Below are 18,353 nucleotides of genomic sequence, written 5' to 3'. Positions count from 1 at the left end.
CTTTAAACTACTACCTCTGTTCATTAATATAAGACGTTTTGGCAGTTCAAATTAAACTGCCAAAACGTCTTATATTAATGAACAGAGGGTGTAATATATAAACATATCGTTATATACAATAGACTTAATTTGCGATATCAAACGAAATAGTAGATGGTGATTTTGTAGTTTACCCTTTTTGAAGCAAAAGCAACATTAGACCGTCAGAGTTTAGATTATAGATAGTGTTTTGTCAGAATCTTAATAATCTTATCCTTTCAGCAGTTCTGAAGCAGAGAGTACTTTGCATTCTTAGTAGAATTAAGCGTTTTTATGTTAGTAGCTACATTTTACTGCCACAATAGACATAGTGGCCTAGCCCTAGTGGTTCTTACAGGTGTACAGATCTGAAATACATCTAACATTTAAGTCGCAAAATGTCTCAAGCTACCATCAACATCTAAAGATGACAAGTCACTGGTGTTGTTACATGATGCTTGTGCCGTTATGCTCTGGCTCTCACTTGGATTTTCCCAGAAGTTTCTGCGTAGACCACTTGAGCTCAGGCTGTTTGCAGCAAGGCTGAGTTCTGATAGGAAGGGTTGCAGGGGGGTATGGCCCTCGAGCAGGCTCACCGCGTTGGACATCTTTGGTCTAAGTGTCGGTGCTGCGTTGGTGCATAAGAGAGCCACATTCAGCATGAGGAGTGCCTCTTCTGTTGAGTAATTGGATCCTAAGTCTGGATCTACCAGCTCCAGGAGAGTTCCTCTCTCATGTAAAACACAAGCCTGGAATTTAAGAGATGCAATTAGCCTCTTCCTTACAGCGTTCAAGGTATGTATGCGAGAATAAAGCATGAACTGTCAGAGTTTAGCATTTTGTTTCACTACAGCGCACCCCCTACATGAAAATTATACAGTTTCCTTCTACTATTCTCTCAAATGACATCCTTAATTTGTTTCCCTAGAGGCAAAGATCATGAGTTTTAACAATTTGTGTTTTCAGTTCTACTATATTAACGCGAACTGATTCTGAAAGCATAAAAATTTCCATAATCTGATGTTGTCAACTAGCATCCATGCCTCTACATGGTGACCAAATTATTTACCAGAGTTTTAAATTAGAGGTTAGATCAAATTCATCCATATCTAACAGAAATTTGGGTAGATTTTGTATGTGTCCAGGAGAGGTTTGGTTGTAAGGGACAGAAGGCTGAGAGCCATGTTACCGTTCAAGCAGTAAGTTTATATTACACATGTTAAATAAACTATGATTTATGCCCTATTACGCTGACAGTGTGTCTAACTGTTTTTTGTTTGCACAAATATTTGTCGGAGGCACTTATTAGTTGCTCTGGATATGAGGTGAACATATATGAGTCTATTCAGTATGGTCCATATTATTGCGAAAGGGGGACGAAGGTTTAGAAGTTACCCAATCGAGAAGATAAACAAAATCTTCCTTTGGCCTGTAGTTTGTGTTGCTTTTTCCACTCACGATTTCCAAAGCAACAACCCCAAAACTGTAAACATCAGCTTTGTCTGTCAAATAACCACGCATTGCATACTCAGGAGCCATGTATCCACTGCAAGAATGATAAAATAATCAATCAGCTGTAAGCTGTGCAGCTAAATGGAATTATTCAGAAAGATATGCCGAAAAGTAATATCCATCAATAGTTGTTTGAATGAAAAATTAAGAACTACCTTTTAAGCATCCCATTGCATGGAAAATGTTAATCCAGAGTTGATTGCACTTTTTTGTCATTTATGTATGCATGCAGGACAGCCAACAGGTCCTACATTTATGCAGGTTTCTGACCAGCTTACCTGATGTTAACTTTTATTTCTATGGATGTTCTGTATGTTTGCCGGAGGTAAATGTTATACTCCCTCCGTCCCTGTTTACATGATGCCCACATATTCCGAGATTCAACCTTGACCATCAATTTGACCAACGAAACGTTGGTTATGTGCCATAAAAATTATATCATTGAATTCATATTCGATTTTTTTTCCTAATGTATTAATTGGCCAAATTATGGTCAAAGTTAAATCACAAAAATGAGGACACCATGTAAATAAAGACGGAGGGAGTATTGTTCATCACTTCACTATCACTTTACTTTTAACTCTGCTTTATCTTCTTATCTTTTTGTTATATATATCAAATGGGAATGTGTGGATAGAATTTTGCATTTTGGAAAAAAGTATGTAATTGAAAGTACTTACATTGTTCCAGCTACTTTTGTACTTATGTGGGTGTGGCCATCTTCATTAAGCTTTGCTAGACCAAAATCTGAGATCTTAGCATCCAAATCTTTGTCAAGCAGTATATTGCTAGCCTTGATATCTCGGTGCACAATCCTTATTGCAGACTCCTCATGCAGATATGCCAGACCCCTTGCTATCCCCAGGCAAATCTTACGTCTCGTTGGCCAATCCAATGCCAGTCTATATTCTTCAACTGGATCGCACAATACAAATTATTCATGAGTTCTAACATGCAACACTAGTTAGGGGGAGCACCAAGAAATATAGGAAGTATGATTACCAAAGAGAGCACGTGCAAGGCAATTATTTTCCATGTACTCGTAAACTAGCAAGAGCTGGTTTCCTTCTGTACAACAGCCATACAGCCTGACAAGGTTTGGATGCTGGAGTGCAGATATCATGCCAATCTCATTCACAAATTCACGATTCCCTTGCTTGGACTTTGATGATAGCTGTTTGACAGCAATAATGGTGCCATCGGACAACAAACCCTGCTAGAACAAACAATGTTTTGTTATAAGAATCGTGTAGTTTAACTTGGGTTTGTAGAATTTAAGCATGGGAGAGAGCGAACACTGACCTTGTAAACCGAACCAAAACCACCTTCGCCAATCTTGTTGGCTGGATCAAAGTTTCTCGTTGCTGATTTGATTTGTCTCAAGGTAAATGAGCCAATTTGGAGGTCAAGTGCCCGGGGATCTAATAAAAGTTACCATATGGTCAGAAATGTTCAGAACGTATAGTTTAAGATTATGGTTTCCACTAGGTTTATATTGTTATATACTCCCTCCGTCCCAAAATAAGTGTCTCAACTTTGTAATAACTTCAGTACAAAGTTGTACTAAAGTTAAGACACTTATTTGGGGCGGATAAAGTTAGTACAAAGTTGAGACACTTATTTTGGGATGGAGGGAGTAGTAGTCATCTTGCTATTGCTTGTTCTGCTGATAAGTGGAAAGTAGAGAGGTGCGTATGAATGGTGAAGCAAAGTGAAAGATAGGCACTAGTTTTTCATTGAAGGTATAAAGGACAGACCCAGTGCTAGAAGCTCCCACACCAGGTGGGGTCTGGGGAAGGATTATACGAGGCAAGCCTTACCCCTACACAGTGCAATGCAGGGAGGCTGCGTCGAACCCAAGACCTCTTGGCACAGGTGGGGAGAACTTCACCACTGTGCCAGGCCTGTTCTTCTTGTCATTGGGTATATAAATAGAAGAAGGTTGACTCAAATATATTTATAGCACCTTGATTCACCAAGTTCTTCTGTCGTCGCTTAATCCAGATACCAACAACAAGAGCAGTGAATATCGCAATAATTGGGCCTCCAATCAGCAAAGCTTTAGATGTCCTTGAAATTTTCGTGCTACTGCCAGTTTGGGGAGGTTCAACAGCCAAAGGAATCTGGAAGTCTGAGTATGAACACACATAAACCAAAATCACCAGATCATTAAAGAATAGAGTATTTCTCCTTGAAAAATTGTAATGCAAGAAGTCAGAGGATGCCGTCATGTGCTGTTCCTTGTTAAATGCTGTACCCTTGCCCACAGTGATTAAGGGAGCACATTATGCAAAATTCAGAAATAATGTGTAAAAAATGACATACTTGGAGTTACTGATATTGCAGATATTAGAGGGCCGTAAAATCCTCTATATGGAATGCCTGTTGTCCCTCTTCCTGCCCAATAGAATTGAATCTTCAGTGTATGATTTGTGACATATGCTGTGAAAGTCTTGATGACTAGCTTTCCAGCCCCACCAGCAGATTGCTCAATATCAAAATCCTCTAGCACCATTCTTCCCTGAGATCATACAATATCTTGTTACTATCACAGGAGCTAACAAGATACAGCTATTATTAAAATGTAAAAGAACGAATATCTGCCTATCTGCTCATACCTGTATGAACACATTGAATTTTCTTTTGCCAAGGCTGCGGTATGTTCTGTCATTGGTGAATATAATTTCGGCAAAATGGAGTTTAACTGTGTAGCTCCCATTATGCATACAAAGCCCATAATATGTGAGCGAAAGAGGAGAAAGGCGCGCTTTTGCATACAGCTTGGAGTTGGGCATGGTCAGTTTTGATGTGTTTGAGGCAATGTAGTTGTCATCATTGATGTTGTCGTCCATGAAGTTCCCAGTGCTGCTGAATGCCCAGTTTGAGTCTGGGCTTAAATACAACATGGAAGCACCTTTTGGTGTGGTGTCACCTTCATATTTTACGCCATTGACAATTGCTTCTTTGTCTCCACAATTGATATGCAAGGATGATCTGTCTGTGAAAATGCGTAGAACAGTATTACATACAGCTTCAATGGTCATCTCTGTTTGGCTTCTGTGTTACAGATTTTTTTTAGTGTTTTGGCTTATGTGCTTAACACCAATGAACTTTTGCACAGGATCTAATTACATCCTTGTGAGTTATCTTGTTGCTTGTATTTCTTTAGAGTTTATCCTGATAATTTTACAATCTAGTAATAGCAACTTGTAACTTCTTCTGATTCATTGGTAAAGCTAGTCTTGTTTTTCACAATCATGAGCGCCGGTATGAAAAGCGTCAACAAACATCTGTTTGTTCTTCCCATTCGTTGGTGGTCAAAAGCAACTGAGGAAAAATAAATACTGGGCATCAACTCACATTGTCCATTCGAAGCACATGGGAAGTTCTTCTTCAAGCATGGCTGGACATTATTTCTGCACAAAAAGGTAGAATCACCCAGAGTAAAAGAAGATGTTATTATGTCTGGATTGGTCTGTTGGTCGAAAGTTCTTTAAGTCTTTTGAAGCAACATGATAAATAATCTTACAAACTGTTCATTTCAGGTGAATAACTCTCCACTAGATTGCTGCAAATTGAAGAGTCACATGAAACTATTTAATTATCTCCACAAGTGTTGTGACGGAAAAAAACTCAGAAATTCTGATACAGATTTCTTACGCGCTCCCTTGACATTGAGTAGGACGACCTGAGCTCCCAATCGTGAAATTATTAAAAGAGAGGTCCCTGCATTTGATAGTTTAATGGTAAATTTAATTATATCAAGTAAGAAATACATTTTTTGAGTTCAGACTGTTACAGATTCAATCATAGCACTAGCAGTCATATTACATTCTCTTAAGCTTTAAGATGAATGTATGGGCATAGCTATTTTGTTATGCAGCCAACAGAATTATTTAACAGACAGAGCAGATAGAGGCATGCCTGTTTAGCCGACGGAGCAGATAGAGGCACGTCTAAATAATTTCTAAGGGAATGCTAACTGCGGTTGCTTGTGATCAAGAAAAACATCTTATAGGTTTTTTCCCGTCATGAATGAATTGGGCATCAACACCTAATAGCACTTTATATCTTAGAGATGTTAACTCTTATGTTCTGAACTTTTATGACAGCTTTTAGAAGATTCAGGAAAAGGAAAATATGTGATAGAATTTCATGGATATCTGCAAGTATTAGCATCTAAGAGCGATGCATATTTAGAGTGTGCATGTACGCATGAACTTACACAATGCTGTTGCTTCGCAATAGCCAATCAGGTATGTTCCCAGTGAGTGAATTTCCAGTTAGATATCTGCAAGATTGTTTTTGTTGAGGTGCATTCAGGAAAGTAGCCCAAATAAAATAGCATGCCCAGTTCAATTTATTATAAATACCAACTTACATGTAATGTACGGTTCCCCTATTAGTGAACGAATCTGTTACTTTTCCGGTCAGTTCATTAAAGCTCAGATCCCTGCATAGAGAACATTGATGATAAAAACATGTCAACAACGAGTACATTTAGTGCTGACATATTTCATGTGTACTCCCAACACGCTGCATTGATCTATAGTCTATACATGGAACCAACGTGATGAACTTACAGATGCGTGAGATTTTCCATGCTCCATATGTAAGAAGGGATTCCCCCGCTGATTGAACAATTCCTAAGGACCCTACATATAAAAATTTCATATGTATATGAGAACCTATGTACAAAAAGCCTGGAAACTCAGCAGATTTAAACTTACAATGCTTTCATCGATTGCATTCCTCTTAGATCCGGGAAAACTGATCCACTGCCTCTCAGATCACTAATTCTCCTGGTTAACAGAAAAATGCAACCAGAATTTTCCGCTTTAGTTTAACACTTCTACCCAATAAATAAATTGCATGGTGCAGCTGGAATTACGAGAATCTCAAACATTTGTCATCGTACAGATCAGAAAGGTTTGTCAATTTGGATAAGCCCGGGGGAATAGGCCCTTCCAGCAAAGATCCTTCGATTTGCCTGCATCATGAGAAATCCCCTTTAATAAATAACATACTTGGGTATCTGTGGATTTCCAATCTGTTCTGTCATGATCTGTCCAACTTACAGTTTTCCAAGCTTTGTCAGTTTAGCCAAGAAATCAGGAACTCTCCCAGATAAATTGTTTCCAGAAATCCTTCTGTTAGGAGATTCAATAGCTGAACATTACAAAAAGAGTCTGTGGTAGGCAACAGGGAAAAACAAAGATCTTAGTATCCTTACAAGTCGGTCAAATTGGTCAGCAAGGAAAGAGCAGCCGGCAGGGGTCCAGTGAACTCGTTGGTTGATATTATCCTGAGCGAAGATATATAGGTCGTAAGGAACTATGTTCACCAAATACCAGCAACTCTTGCCTGTTGTACATAGCAAAATACTCACAGCTTCTCCAGTTGCTTGAGATGCCCAATTTCAGCTGGGATTTGCCCACGGAACTCATTTGCTTCAATGCTCCTTTGGATTATAATTTTCAGATTGTAGTTAGAAAAGAGAACTCAAAAGTAGAAATCGAATTTGTTTTCACCAAATTTCTTGCTTACAGGCTAGTCAAGGTTGTGATTCTCGTAAGAGCCATGGGAAAAGGCCCTGACAATCTGTTTCCCATTAGTGACCTGCAGGATTTTGGCATGAACAGATGAATGACATGCTGCATAATTCTGTTTTACGGCTTTCCATTTCTTATAATTATGCAAAATTTTGTGGCTTAACACGCGGAAATAATTGAAATTCTAATCATAGGGAACAAGTAGAAATTTGATTTATAAAAAATTATTTCACATTATTGCATGCTTGTCCAGTTTAGCTTTTCCGTTGATGTAAAACATAATCTTGTTAATATGGACTAGTTTATCAATCTTCTTTCCAAACACAAGGCATGCATATAATTGATGATTTTTCTCTGTTCCCTTATTTACTTGTCGTTTATGACTAAACATGATTTCTTAATATACTTTTGGGGAATGATTTCCGTGCTATACTAAACCATGCCTCGTAAATGAAATTAAGGGCATTGTCATGGATCTCATCTCCCCTATGGCCTGGTTAGAAGACTAGCAATATTAACGCATCGACAAGACAGCGGCGATGAAAATGCTGCTTATTGCTTGATTTTATTCTTCGTGGATTCATCCTAGACTATATTCTGCACTTCTAAAAAGGTTGGTAGAGCACTGCACAAAAGATGCCTGGCATTTTGAAAACCGTGCTTGGGAGTAGCCTAATTTGTTGCCATCTGAGATGCTTTGCATGCCGACATTCCAGTCACGCTCCATAGATAAGATGGGGACTGTGCCTTCACCAGTTCCACCCAAAATGTGAACATTTCTGGTGGCATATTTTTCTTGGATAGTCCAAAATAGCCCCACATGCTACATTTTGCTGTACTACTCACTCAAAGATAACAATGGGTAAGGTGAAGGGCGAGGCCACTCACAGTCCTTGCAACTTCATCCGGGCCCACCGGTCAGGCACCGTGCCATGGAACAAGCTCCTGCTTAGGTCTCTGCAACATTGTAATATGGAATCATGGTGTTATTATTCTCTTGAGAAACACCTTAATAAGTTAATGGCTTAGACTGAATTTTTTTAACAAGGCTTGGATTAGTTTGACTGGCTGTTTAGTACTTACAGCTGGAGGAGATTAGGGAGATCAGCAAAATCTGGTGGGAGCCGGCCGGTGAAGTTCTGGCCCTTGAGGAATCTGCGAAGATGTTCGGAACAGCGCAAAAGGTATGTTAGAGCACAGAAATGTGTCAACATGATATCTGCTCAGTTCTAGTCTAGTAAGATCAATTTTACAGGTATCCCCTAATGTTTTACAAGAAGGTGAGAAGCGCCGAGGAGTCATGCATGCATACATACTCCCTCCGTTCCTAAATACTTGTCTTTCTAGGCATTTCAAATGACTATCACATACGGATGTATGTAGACATATTTTAAAGTGTAGATCCACTCATTTTACTCCGTATGTAGTCACTTGTTGAAATGCCTAGAAAGACAAGTATTTAGGAACGGAGGGAGTACATCTCAGTGGCATGGCATAATGTACTGTTGTTGAAGGAGCAGTCACACTCCAATCCGCCGCCGGAGCCACAGTGATTGGTGGAGAAGTTCCAATGCGATATCCCCAAATTCGCCGCGATCCGTCGAAGAGTGCGCACTGCGAGAATTGCAAAAGGGAAAAAAGAATCAGGAACACGGCTTGAGCACATCCTTCTTCTCCATTACATCCACGTCCACATGTACACGGAGGAAGGGGAAGCACACAGCAAAGCAGTAGTGTACAGTACAGTACTTGTTGCTACAGGGTTTGCATTCCTTGGGAAGATATCCAAGATTCTCTTGATCTGCTCTTTAGAGATTTTCTTGCATGCATCTTGAACTAAAGTGAGGCAGTGATTCGTTCTTTTTGCAGAACTCATCTAACAGTCCCAAGCAAAGAAGACCAAAATGGGAGAAGCAAAGAGACGGAAAAAGGGAAGGAGGAGGAGAAAGAGCAGGAAAATTAAGCCTGGGAAGCAAAAGGCATGCTCTGCTTATCACAGCCATCTCTCTTTCTAACCCAGCGAGCCGAACGCGGAGGAAAGGGGAGGGGAATCGCCCGATGGCAGAGATGGAGCAATGCATTTGCAGCTGCCGAGCACACGTACCTTCAGCGGGGAAGAGCCTAGAGGTAGGAGGGAGGGCATCGGCTACTGCCTTAACCCCTGGAGACGAAGAGCCATGGACCTCGGCAAGCAGCCCAAGGAAGAAGAGCAGTCTCCAGCCGCATGGCGTCCTCCGCGCCCCCATCTCTCTCCTCCAGCTCCAAGGTCCAACCAAGCCAGCTGATCTTCCTAGTCCAAGTGGAGCGCAATGGCAGTGGCGAGGTCCGTCTCAGACTCTCAGGAGAGGATGAGTGGAGTGACTTGGCTCCTTTCTATGCAAAAAGGAAGCAGTCCAAGTCCGTCCAGGATCTTTCCAATTTTCCGAGCGAGTGCAGTGCAGTGCGTCTTTACTTTTCTCCGGCATGGTTCGGGCCTCAGACTGTGCCCGCCCTGTTGCGAGTACGCACAGTTGCACTTGTTTGGTACTGCCGTCCCGTGCCCTGCGCAGAACGTGGACCTGGGTCAGCCGCGAGCTGTGAAAGTGAAAACTCGCAAAAATAGAAGGCCCGCGTCGTCCCAGTACTGTTTTTTTGCCGTATACGACGCTGCGTCGTTGGGCGGGCTGGCGTCTTATTCTCTTGCTTGGTCTTCTTTGGGTCGTTTATAATTCTGGCCTCTCTTTTTTTCCCTAATATTGCCCTGAAACTTTTTAATCATGCTACTTGCTACCTGCCTTCAGGAAAGAAGTTCAGAGAAATGTTTCTGGTTTCATTCGCAAAAAAAAAAGTGTTTCTTTTTCACATGGAAGAGATTCTCGTGTATAAATAGTTATGGATTTTACCCAGAGCTGCTGCCCGGCCTCATGGGCGTCTCTGTCCTGGAGCATCAGATCCGGCATGTTTTTCTCGCACAGCATTTATCAGGGCCCCTCAACCACCTGCTGCAATTGCAAATAAAAAACGCATTCAGCATCGAGGTCGACAAGGGCCGTCGCCGTTGCTGCCGTCTCCATCGCCCGTGTACTGTATGTAATACGTACCTCTTCTCCAGCCTGGCGGCTCGCCCTGGTCCAAGTCAGCCTCTGACCATCTTGGTCAATACTGGGTCCCGCATGTGCAAGACAAGCCCATGACCACCATCAACACAATCACGAATCACCTCACCATCCACGATGGTAAAATCACCTCACAAACTTGCCACGATGGTAACTTAAATTGATGGCCGGACTCTGCGCACGATCCTTAGGGCAATTCCAACGCGCGACCCCAAATGGTCCGGCTGCGTCCGTTTGAGGATAAAACGGACAGAACAGGCGGCCCAACGCGTGGTAGCAAACCGATCAACGTATGTTTTCGGTCCTTTTTGACCCATTTTCGGCCCTAAATTTTGGCCGCTCTTGCATCAAAACAGATAACGCGTGGACGGGCGAGACGCGTGCCCTTGTCTTTCCCTGGCCCGCCCGTCGGGGACACGCCCGTCCTCTTTCCCTCCGTTTGGCCTAAAACCCTCCCGCGCCCTTCCCCCCTCCTTCCACCATGGTCGGCGGCTCGACGAATCTCGGCGACCCGGCCGTGGCCGCACGCCCCGCGGCGAAGAAGGCTACCAGGAAGCCGCGGTCGGAGCTCACGCCGGCAGAGCTTGCCAAGCTCGACGCTGAATCGGCCAAGAGGAGGAACGTGCGGACAAAGATGACGGAAAAGAAGGCCGCTGCCGACTACGCCGTCGAGGCGGCCGCGTAGCACCAGGCCGATGTCAAGGACAAGGAGTCCATCTTCGCCAAGGCGCACGCCCTCCTCTTGTTAGGGTTGTGCCGACCCCCGCCGGCCATTCTCCCGGTCACTGCCATAACCGCAGACAACACAGACCCGTCGGCCGTTCGTCCTCCGCAGCACCGGTCCCCGAGCTCGTCCGTCACACCCGAGACGCCAGGGGTGTTGGTGATCGTAGCAGAATTTTAAGATTTCCTACGCATCACCAAGATCCATCTATGGAGTATACTAGCAACGAGGGGAAATGAGTGCATCTACACACCCTTGTAGATCGCGAGCGGAAGCGTTCCAATGAACGGGGTTGATGGAGTCGTACTCGCCGTGATCCAAATCACCGATGACCGAGTGCCGGACGGACGGCACCTCCGCGTTCAACACACGTACGGAGCAGCGACGTCTCCTCCTTCTTGATCCAGCAAGGGGGAAGGAGAGGTTGATGGAGATCCAGCAGCACGACGGCGTGGTGGTGGATGTAGCGGGATCTCGGCAGGGCTTCGCCAAGCTTCTGCGAGAGGGAGAGGTGTTGCAGGGGAGGAGGGAGGCGCCAAAGGCTGTAGTATTGCTGCCCTCCCTCCCCCCTTTATATAGCCCCCCTGGGAGGGGGGGGGGTGCCGGCCAAGAACCCATCTATGGGGGGGGGGGGCGGCGGCCAAGGGGGGGAAACTTCCCCCCCAAGTCAAGTGGGGCGCCCCCCCACCCTAGGGTTTCCAACCCTAGGCGCAGGGGGGAGGCCCATGGAGGGGCGCCCCAGCCCACTAAGGGCTGGTTCCCTTCCCACTTCAGCCCATGGGGCCCTCCGGGATAGGTGGCCCCACCCGATGGACCCCCGGGACCCTTCCGGTGGTCCCGATACAATACCGATAACCCCCGAAACTTTCCCGGTGGCCGAAACTGGACTTCCCATATATAATTCTTCACCTACGGACCATTCCGGAACTCCTCGTGACGTCCGGGATCTCATACGGGACTCCGAACAACTTTTGGGTTTCCGCATACTCATATCTCTACAACCCTAGCGTCACCGAACCTTAAGTGTGTAGACCCTACGGGTTCGGGAGACATGCAGACATGACCGAGACGCCTCTCCGGTCAATAACCAACAGCGGGATCTGGATACCCATGTTGGCTCCCACATGTTCCACGATGATCTCATCGGATGAACCACGATGTCGAGGATTCAATCAATCCCGTATACAATTCCCTTTGTCAATCGGTATGTTACTTGCCCGAGATTCGATCGTCGGTATCCCAATACCTTGTTCAATCTCGTTACCGGCAAGTCTCTTTACTCGTACCGCAATGCATGATCCCGTGACTAACTCCTTAGTCACATTGAGCTCATTATGATGATGCATTACCGAGTGGGCCCAGAGATACCTCTCCGTCATACGGAGTGACAAATCCCAGTCTCGATCCGTGCCAACTCAACAGACACTTTCGGAGATACCCGTACTGTACCTTTATAGTCACCCAGTTACGTTGTGACGTTTGGCACACCCAAAGCACTCCTACGGTATCCGGGAGTTGCATGATCTCATGGTCTAAGGAAAAGATACTTGACATTGGAAAAGCTCTAGCAAACGAACTACACGATCTTTGAGCTATGCTTAGGATTGGGTCTTGTCCATCACATCATTCTCCTAATGATGTGATCCCGTTATCAATGACATCCAGTGTCCATAGTCAGGAAACCATGACTATCTGTTGATCAACGAGCTAGTCAACTAGAGGCTTACTAGGGACACGTTGTGGTCTATGTATTCACACATGTATTACAATTTCCGGATAACACAATTATAGCATGAACAATAGACAATTATCATGAACAAAGAAATATAATAATAACCATTTATTATTGCCTCTAGGGCATATTTCCAACAGTCTCCCACTTTCACTAGAGTCAATAATCTAGTTACATTGTGATGAATCGAACACCCATTGCGTCCTGGTGTTGATCATGTTTTGCTCTAGGGAGAGGTTTAGTCAACGGATCTGCTACATTCAGGTCCGTATGTACTTTACAAATATCTATGTCTCCATTTTGAACACTTTCACGAATGGAGTTGAAGCGACGCTTGATATGCCTGGTCTTCCTGTGAAATCTGGGCTCCTTCGCAAGGGCAATAGCTCCAGTGTTGTCACAGAAGAGAGTCATCGAGCCCGACGCATTGGGAATCACCCCTAGGTCGGTAATGAACTCCTTCATCCAGATTGCTTCCTGTGCTGCCTCCGAGGCTGCCATGTACTCCGCTTCACATGTAGATCCCGCCACGACGCTTTGCTTGCAACTGCACCAGCTTACTGCTCCTCCATTCAAAATATACACGTATCCGGTTTGTGACTTCGAGTCATCCAGATCTGTGTCGAAGCTAGCGTCGACGTAACCCTTTACGACGAGCTCTTCGTCACCTCCATAAACGAGAAACATATCCTTAGTCCTCTTCAGGTACTTCAGGATATTCTTGACCGCTGTCCAGTGTTCCACGCCGGGATTACTTTGGTACCTTCCTACCAAACTTACGGCAAGGTTTACATCAGGTCTGGTACACAGCATGGCATACATAATAGACCCTATGGCCGAGGCATAGGGGATGACACTCATCTTTTCTCTATCTTCTGTCGTGGTCGGGCATTGAGCCGTGCTCAATTGCACACCTTGCAATACAGGCAAGTACCCCTTCTTGGACTGATCCATATTGAACTTCTTCAATATCTTGTCAAGGTACGTACTCTGTGAAAGACTAATGAGGCGTCTTGATCTATCTCTATAGATCTTGATGCCTAATATATAAGCAGCTTCTCCAAGGTCCTTCATTGAAAAACACTTATTCAAATAGGCCTTTATACTTTTCAAGAATTCTATATCGTTTCCCATCAATAGTATGTCATCCACATATAATAAGAGAAATGTTACAGAGCTCCCACTCACTTTCTTGTAAACACAGGCTTCTCCATAAGTCTGTGTAAATCCAAACGCTTTGATCATCTCATCAAAGCGAATGTTCCAACTCCGGGATGCTTGCACCAGCCCATAGATTGAGCGCTGGAGCTTGCATACTTTGTCAGCATTCTTAGGATCGATAAAACCTTCCGGCTGCATCATATACAATTCTTCCTTAAGGAAGCCATTAAGGAATGCCGCTTTGACGTCCATCTGCCATATCTCATAATCATAGTATGCGGCAATTGCTAACATGATTCGGACGGACTTCAGCTTCGCTACGGGTGAGAAGGTCTCATCGTAGTCAACCCCTTGAACTTGTCGATAACCCTTAGCGACAAGTCGAGCCTTATAGATGGTCACATTACCATCCGTGTCTATCTTCTTCTTAAAGATCCATTTATTTTCTATGGCTCGCCGATCATCGGGCAAGTCAGTCAAAGTCCATACTTCGTTTTCATACATGGATCCTATCTCGGATTTCATGGCTTCTAGCCATTTGTCGGAATCCGGGCCCGCCATCGCTTCTTCATAGTTCGAAGGTTCACCGTTGTCTAACAACATGATTTCCAGGACAGGGTTGCCGTACCACTCTCGTGCGGAACGTGTCCTTGCGGACCTACGAAGTTCAGCAGTAACTTGATCCGAAGCTTCATGATCATCATCATTAACTTCCTCCCCAGTCGGTGTAGGCACCACAGGAACATCTTCCCGCGCTGCGCTACTTTCCGGTTCGGAAGGGGTGACTATCACCTCATCAAGTTCCACTTTCCTCCCACTTAATTCTTTCGAGAGAAACTCTTTCTCTAGAAAGGACCTGTTCTTGGCAACAAAGATCTTGCCTTCGGATCTGAGGTAGAAGGTATACCCTTGGGGTATCCTATGAAGACGCATTTTTCCGACTTGGGTTCGAGCTTTTCAGGTTGAAGTTTCTTGACATAAGCATCGCATCCCCAAACTTTTAGAAACAACAGCTTTGATTTCTTTCCAAACCATAATTCATACGGTGTCGTCTCAACGGATTTCAACGGAGCCCTATTTAAAGTGAATGCGGCAGTCTCTAAAGCATAGCCCCAAAATGAGAGTGGTAGATCGGTAAGAGACATCATAGATCGCACCATATCCAATAGAGTGCGATTACGACGTTCGGACACACCATTTCGCTGAGGTGTTCCAGGCGGCGTGAGTTGTGAAACGATTTCACATTTCCTTAAGTGTGTACCAAATTCGTGACTTAAATATTCTCCACCACGATCTGATCGTAAGAATTTTATTTTCCTGTCATGTTGATTCTCAACCTCACTCTGAAATTCCTTGAACTTTTCAAAGGTTTCAGACTTGTGTTTCATTAGGTAGACATACCCATATCTACTTAAGTCATCAGTGAGAGTGAGAACATAACGATATCCTCCGCGAGCCTCAACACTCATTGGACCGCACACATCGGTATGTATGATTTCCAACAAGTTGGTTGCTCGCTCCATTGTTCCGGAGAACGGAGTCTTGGTCATCTTACCCATGAGGCATGGTTCGCATGTGTCAAATGATTCATAATCAAGAGACTCCGAAAGTCCATCTGCATGGAGCTTCTTCATGTGCTTGACACTAATGTGACCAAGGCGGCAGTGCCACAAGTATGTGCGACTATCGTTATCAACTTTACATCTTTTGATATTCACACTATGAATATGTGTAACATCACGTTCGAGATTCATCAAGAATAAACCATTGACCAGCGGGGCATGACCATAAAACATATCTCTCAAATAAATAGAACAACCATTATTCTCGGATTTAAATGAGTAGCCATCTCGAATTAAACGAGATCCAGATACAATGTTCATGCTCAAAGCTGGCACTAAATAACAATTATTGAGGTTTAAAACTAATCCCGTAGGTAGATGCAGAGGTAGCGTGCCGACGGCGATCACATCGACCTTGGAACCATTCCCGACGCGCATCGTCACCTCGTCCTTTGCCAGTCTCCGTTTATTCCGCAGTTCCTGTTTTGAGTTACAAATATGAGCAACCGCACCGGTATCAAATACCCAGGAGCTACTACGAGTACTGGTAAGGTACACATCAATTACATGTATATCACATATACCTTTGGTGTTGCCGGCCTTCTTGTCCGCTAAGTATTTGGGGCAGTTCCGCTTCCAGTGACCACTTCCCTTGCAATAAAAGCACTCAGTCTCAGGCTTGGGTCCATTCTTTGACTTCTTCCCGGCAATTGGCTTACCGGGCGCAGCAACTCCCTTGCCGTCTTTCTTGAAGTTCTTACCCTTGCCCTTCTTGAACTTAGTGGTTTTATTCACCATCAACACTTGATGTTCTTTTCTGATCTCCCCCTCCGCTGATTTCAGCATTGAATATACCTCAGGAATGGTCTTTTCCATCCCTTGCATATTGAAGTTCATCACGAAGCTCTTGTAGCTCGGTGGAAGCGACTGAAGGATTCTATCAATGACCGCGTCATCCGGGAGATTAACTCCCAGCTGAGACAAGCGGTTATGCAACCCAGACATTCTGAGTATGTGCTCACTAACAGAACTATTTTCCTCCATTTTACAGCTGAAGAACTTGTCGGAGACTTCATATCTCTCGACCCGGGCATGAGCTTGGAAAACCATTTTCAGCTCTTCGAACATCTCATATGCTCCATGTTTCTCAAAATGCTTTTGGAGACCCGGTTCTAAGCTGTAAAGCATGCCGCACTGAACGAGGGAGTAATCATCAGCACGTGATTGCCAAGCGTTCATAACGTCTTGGTTCTCTGGGATTGGTGCTTCACCTAGCGGTGCTTCTAGGACATAATCTTTCTTGGCAGCTATGATGATGATCCTCAGGTTCCGGACCCAGTCCGTATAGTTGCCGCCATCATCTTTCAGCTTGGTTTTCTCTAGGAACGCGTTGAAGTTGAGGACAACGTGGGACATTTGATCTACAAGACATGTTGTAAAGATTTTAGACTAAGTTCATGATAATTAAGTTCATCTAATCAAATTATTCAATGAACTCCCACTCAGATAGACATCCCTCTAGTCATCTAAGTGAAACATGATCCGAGTTAACTAGGCCCTGTCCGATCATCACGTGAGACGGACTAGTCAAGATCGGTGAGCATCTCCATGTTGATCGTATCTTCTATACGACTCATGCTCGACCTTTCGGTCCTCCGTGTTCCGAGGCCATGTCTGTACATGCTAGGCTCGTCAAGTCAACCTAAGTGTATTGCGTGTGTTCCGAGGCCATGTCTGTACATGCTAGGCTCGTCAACACCCGTTGTATGCGAACGTTAGAATCTATCACACCCGATCATCACGTGGTGCTTCGAAACAACGAACCTTCGCAACGGTGCACAGTTAGGGGGAACACTTTCTTGAAATTATTATAAGGGATCATCTTACTTACTACCGTCGTTCTAAGCAAATAAGATGCAAAACATGATAAACATCACATGCAATCAAATAGTGACATGATATGGCCAATATCATTTTGCTCCTTTGATCTCCATCTTCGGGGCACCATGATCATCTTCGTCACCGGCATGACACCATGATCTCCATCATTGTGTCTTCATGAAGTTGTCACGCCAACGATTACTTCTACTTCTATGGCTAACGCGTTTAGCAACAAAGTAAAGTAATTCACATGGTGTTATTCAATGACACGCAGGTCATACAAAAAATAAAGACAACTCCTATGGCTCCTGCCGGTTGTCATACTCATCGACATGCAAGTCGTGATTCCTATTACAAGAATATGATCAATCTCATACATCACATATATCATTCATCACATCTTCTGGCCATATCACATCACATAGCACATGCTGCAAAAACAAGTTAGACGTCCTCTAATTGTTGTTGCAAGTTTTTACGTGGCTTGTATAGGTTTCTAGCAAGAACGTTTCTTACCTACGTAAAACCACAACGTGATATGCCAATTTCTATTTACCCTTCATAAGGACCCTTTTCATCGAATCCGTTCCGACTAAAGTGTGAGAGACAGACACCCGCTAGCCACCTTATGCAACTAGTGCATGTCAGTCGGTGGAACCTGTCTCGCGTAAGCGTACGTGTAAGGTCGGTCCGGGCCGCTTCATCCCCCAATACCGCCGAAACAAGATAAGACTAGTAGCGGCAAGAAGAATTTGCAACATCTACGCCCACAACTGCTTTGTGTTCTACTCTTGCATAGTAACTACGCATAGGCCTGGCTCATGATGCCACTGTTGGTGATCGTAGCAGAATTTTAAGATTTCCTACGCATCACCAAGATCTATCTATGGAGTATACTAGCAACGAGGGGAAAGGAGTGCATCTACATACCCTTGTAGATCGCGAGCGGAAGCGTTCCAATGAACGGGGTTGATGGAGTCGTACTCGCCGTGATCCAAATCACCGATGACCGAGTGCCGGATGGACGGCACCTCCGCGTTCAACACACGTACGGAGCAGCGACGTCTCCTCCTTCTTGATCCAGCAAGGGGGAAGGAGAGGTTGATGGAGATCCAG

General features: G+C 44.3%; 1 protein-coding gene across 2 annotated transcripts; it reads right to left on the bottom strand.

The window, feature by feature from the left end:
• Nucleotides 1-227: 227 nt before the first annotated feature.
• Nucleotides 228-9,501, bottom strand: LOC123121305 (probable LRR receptor-like serine/threonine-protein kinase At1g07650). 2 transcript variants are annotated; one of them, XM_044541233.1, is made up of 24 exons: nucleotides 9,187-9,500; nucleotides 8,561-8,696; nucleotides 8,166-8,237; nucleotides 7,971-8,039; nucleotides 7,078-7,149; nucleotides 6,920-6,991; nucleotides 6,764-6,835; nucleotides 6,609-6,680; nucleotides 6,449-6,520; nucleotides 6,261-6,332; nucleotides 6,114-6,185; nucleotides 5,912-5,983; nucleotides 5,756-5,821; nucleotides 5,191-5,256; nucleotides 5,060-5,098; nucleotides 4,891-4,946; nucleotides 4,149-4,528; nucleotides 3,856-4,051; nucleotides 3,497-3,661; nucleotides 2,833-2,951; nucleotides 2,533-2,743; nucleotides 2,211-2,445; nucleotides 1,414-1,564; nucleotides 228-767 (listed from the first exon to the last, which is right to left on the bottom strand). In XM_044541233.1, the coding sequence occupies exons 1-24, from the start codon at nucleotides 9,326-9,328 to the stop codon at nucleotides 405-407; spliced, it is 3,042 nt and encodes a 1,013-aa protein (XP_044397168.1). In that variant the 5' UTR covers nucleotides 9,329-9,500; the 3' UTR covers nucleotides 228-404. The 2 variants fall into 2 exon arrangements, with proteins under 2 accessions (XP_044397168.1, XP_044397169.1); XM_044541234.1 differs by lacking the exon at nucleotides 5,060-5,098 and having other exon boundaries at nucleotides 9,187-9,501.
• Between the last annotated feature and the right edge of the window lie 8,852 nt (nucleotides 9,502-18,353).

This window comes from Triticum aestivum, chromosome 5D, assembly GCF_018294505.1.
Source record: "Triticum aestivum cultivar Chinese Spring chromosome 5D, IWGSC CS RefSeq v2.1, whole genome shotgun sequence".
In the NCBI taxonomy this organism is placed as follows: Eukaryota; Viridiplantae; Streptophyta; class Magnoliopsida; order Poales; family Poaceae; genus Triticum; species Triticum aestivum.
This window is presented reverse-complemented; position numbering and strand designations above follow the sequence as displayed.

What these genes read in the sequence shown, in the direction of transcription:
- LOC123121305 (XM_044541233.1), bottom strand. Translation starts at nt 9,328, where the DNA reads ATGGGGGCGCGGAGGACGCCATGCGGCTGGAGACTGCTCTTCTTCCTT. An exon ending in CGGATGAAGTTGCAAGGACT is followed by an intron (nt 7,150 to 7,970) that starts GTGAGTGGCCTC and finishes AAAATCCTGCAG; the next exon opens with GTCACTAATGGGAAACAGAT. An exon ending in TCACCTGAAATGAACAGTTT is followed by an intron (nt 4,947 to 5,059) that starts GTAAGATTATTT and finishes CTTTTTGTGCAG; the next exon opens with AAATAATGTCCAGCCATGCT.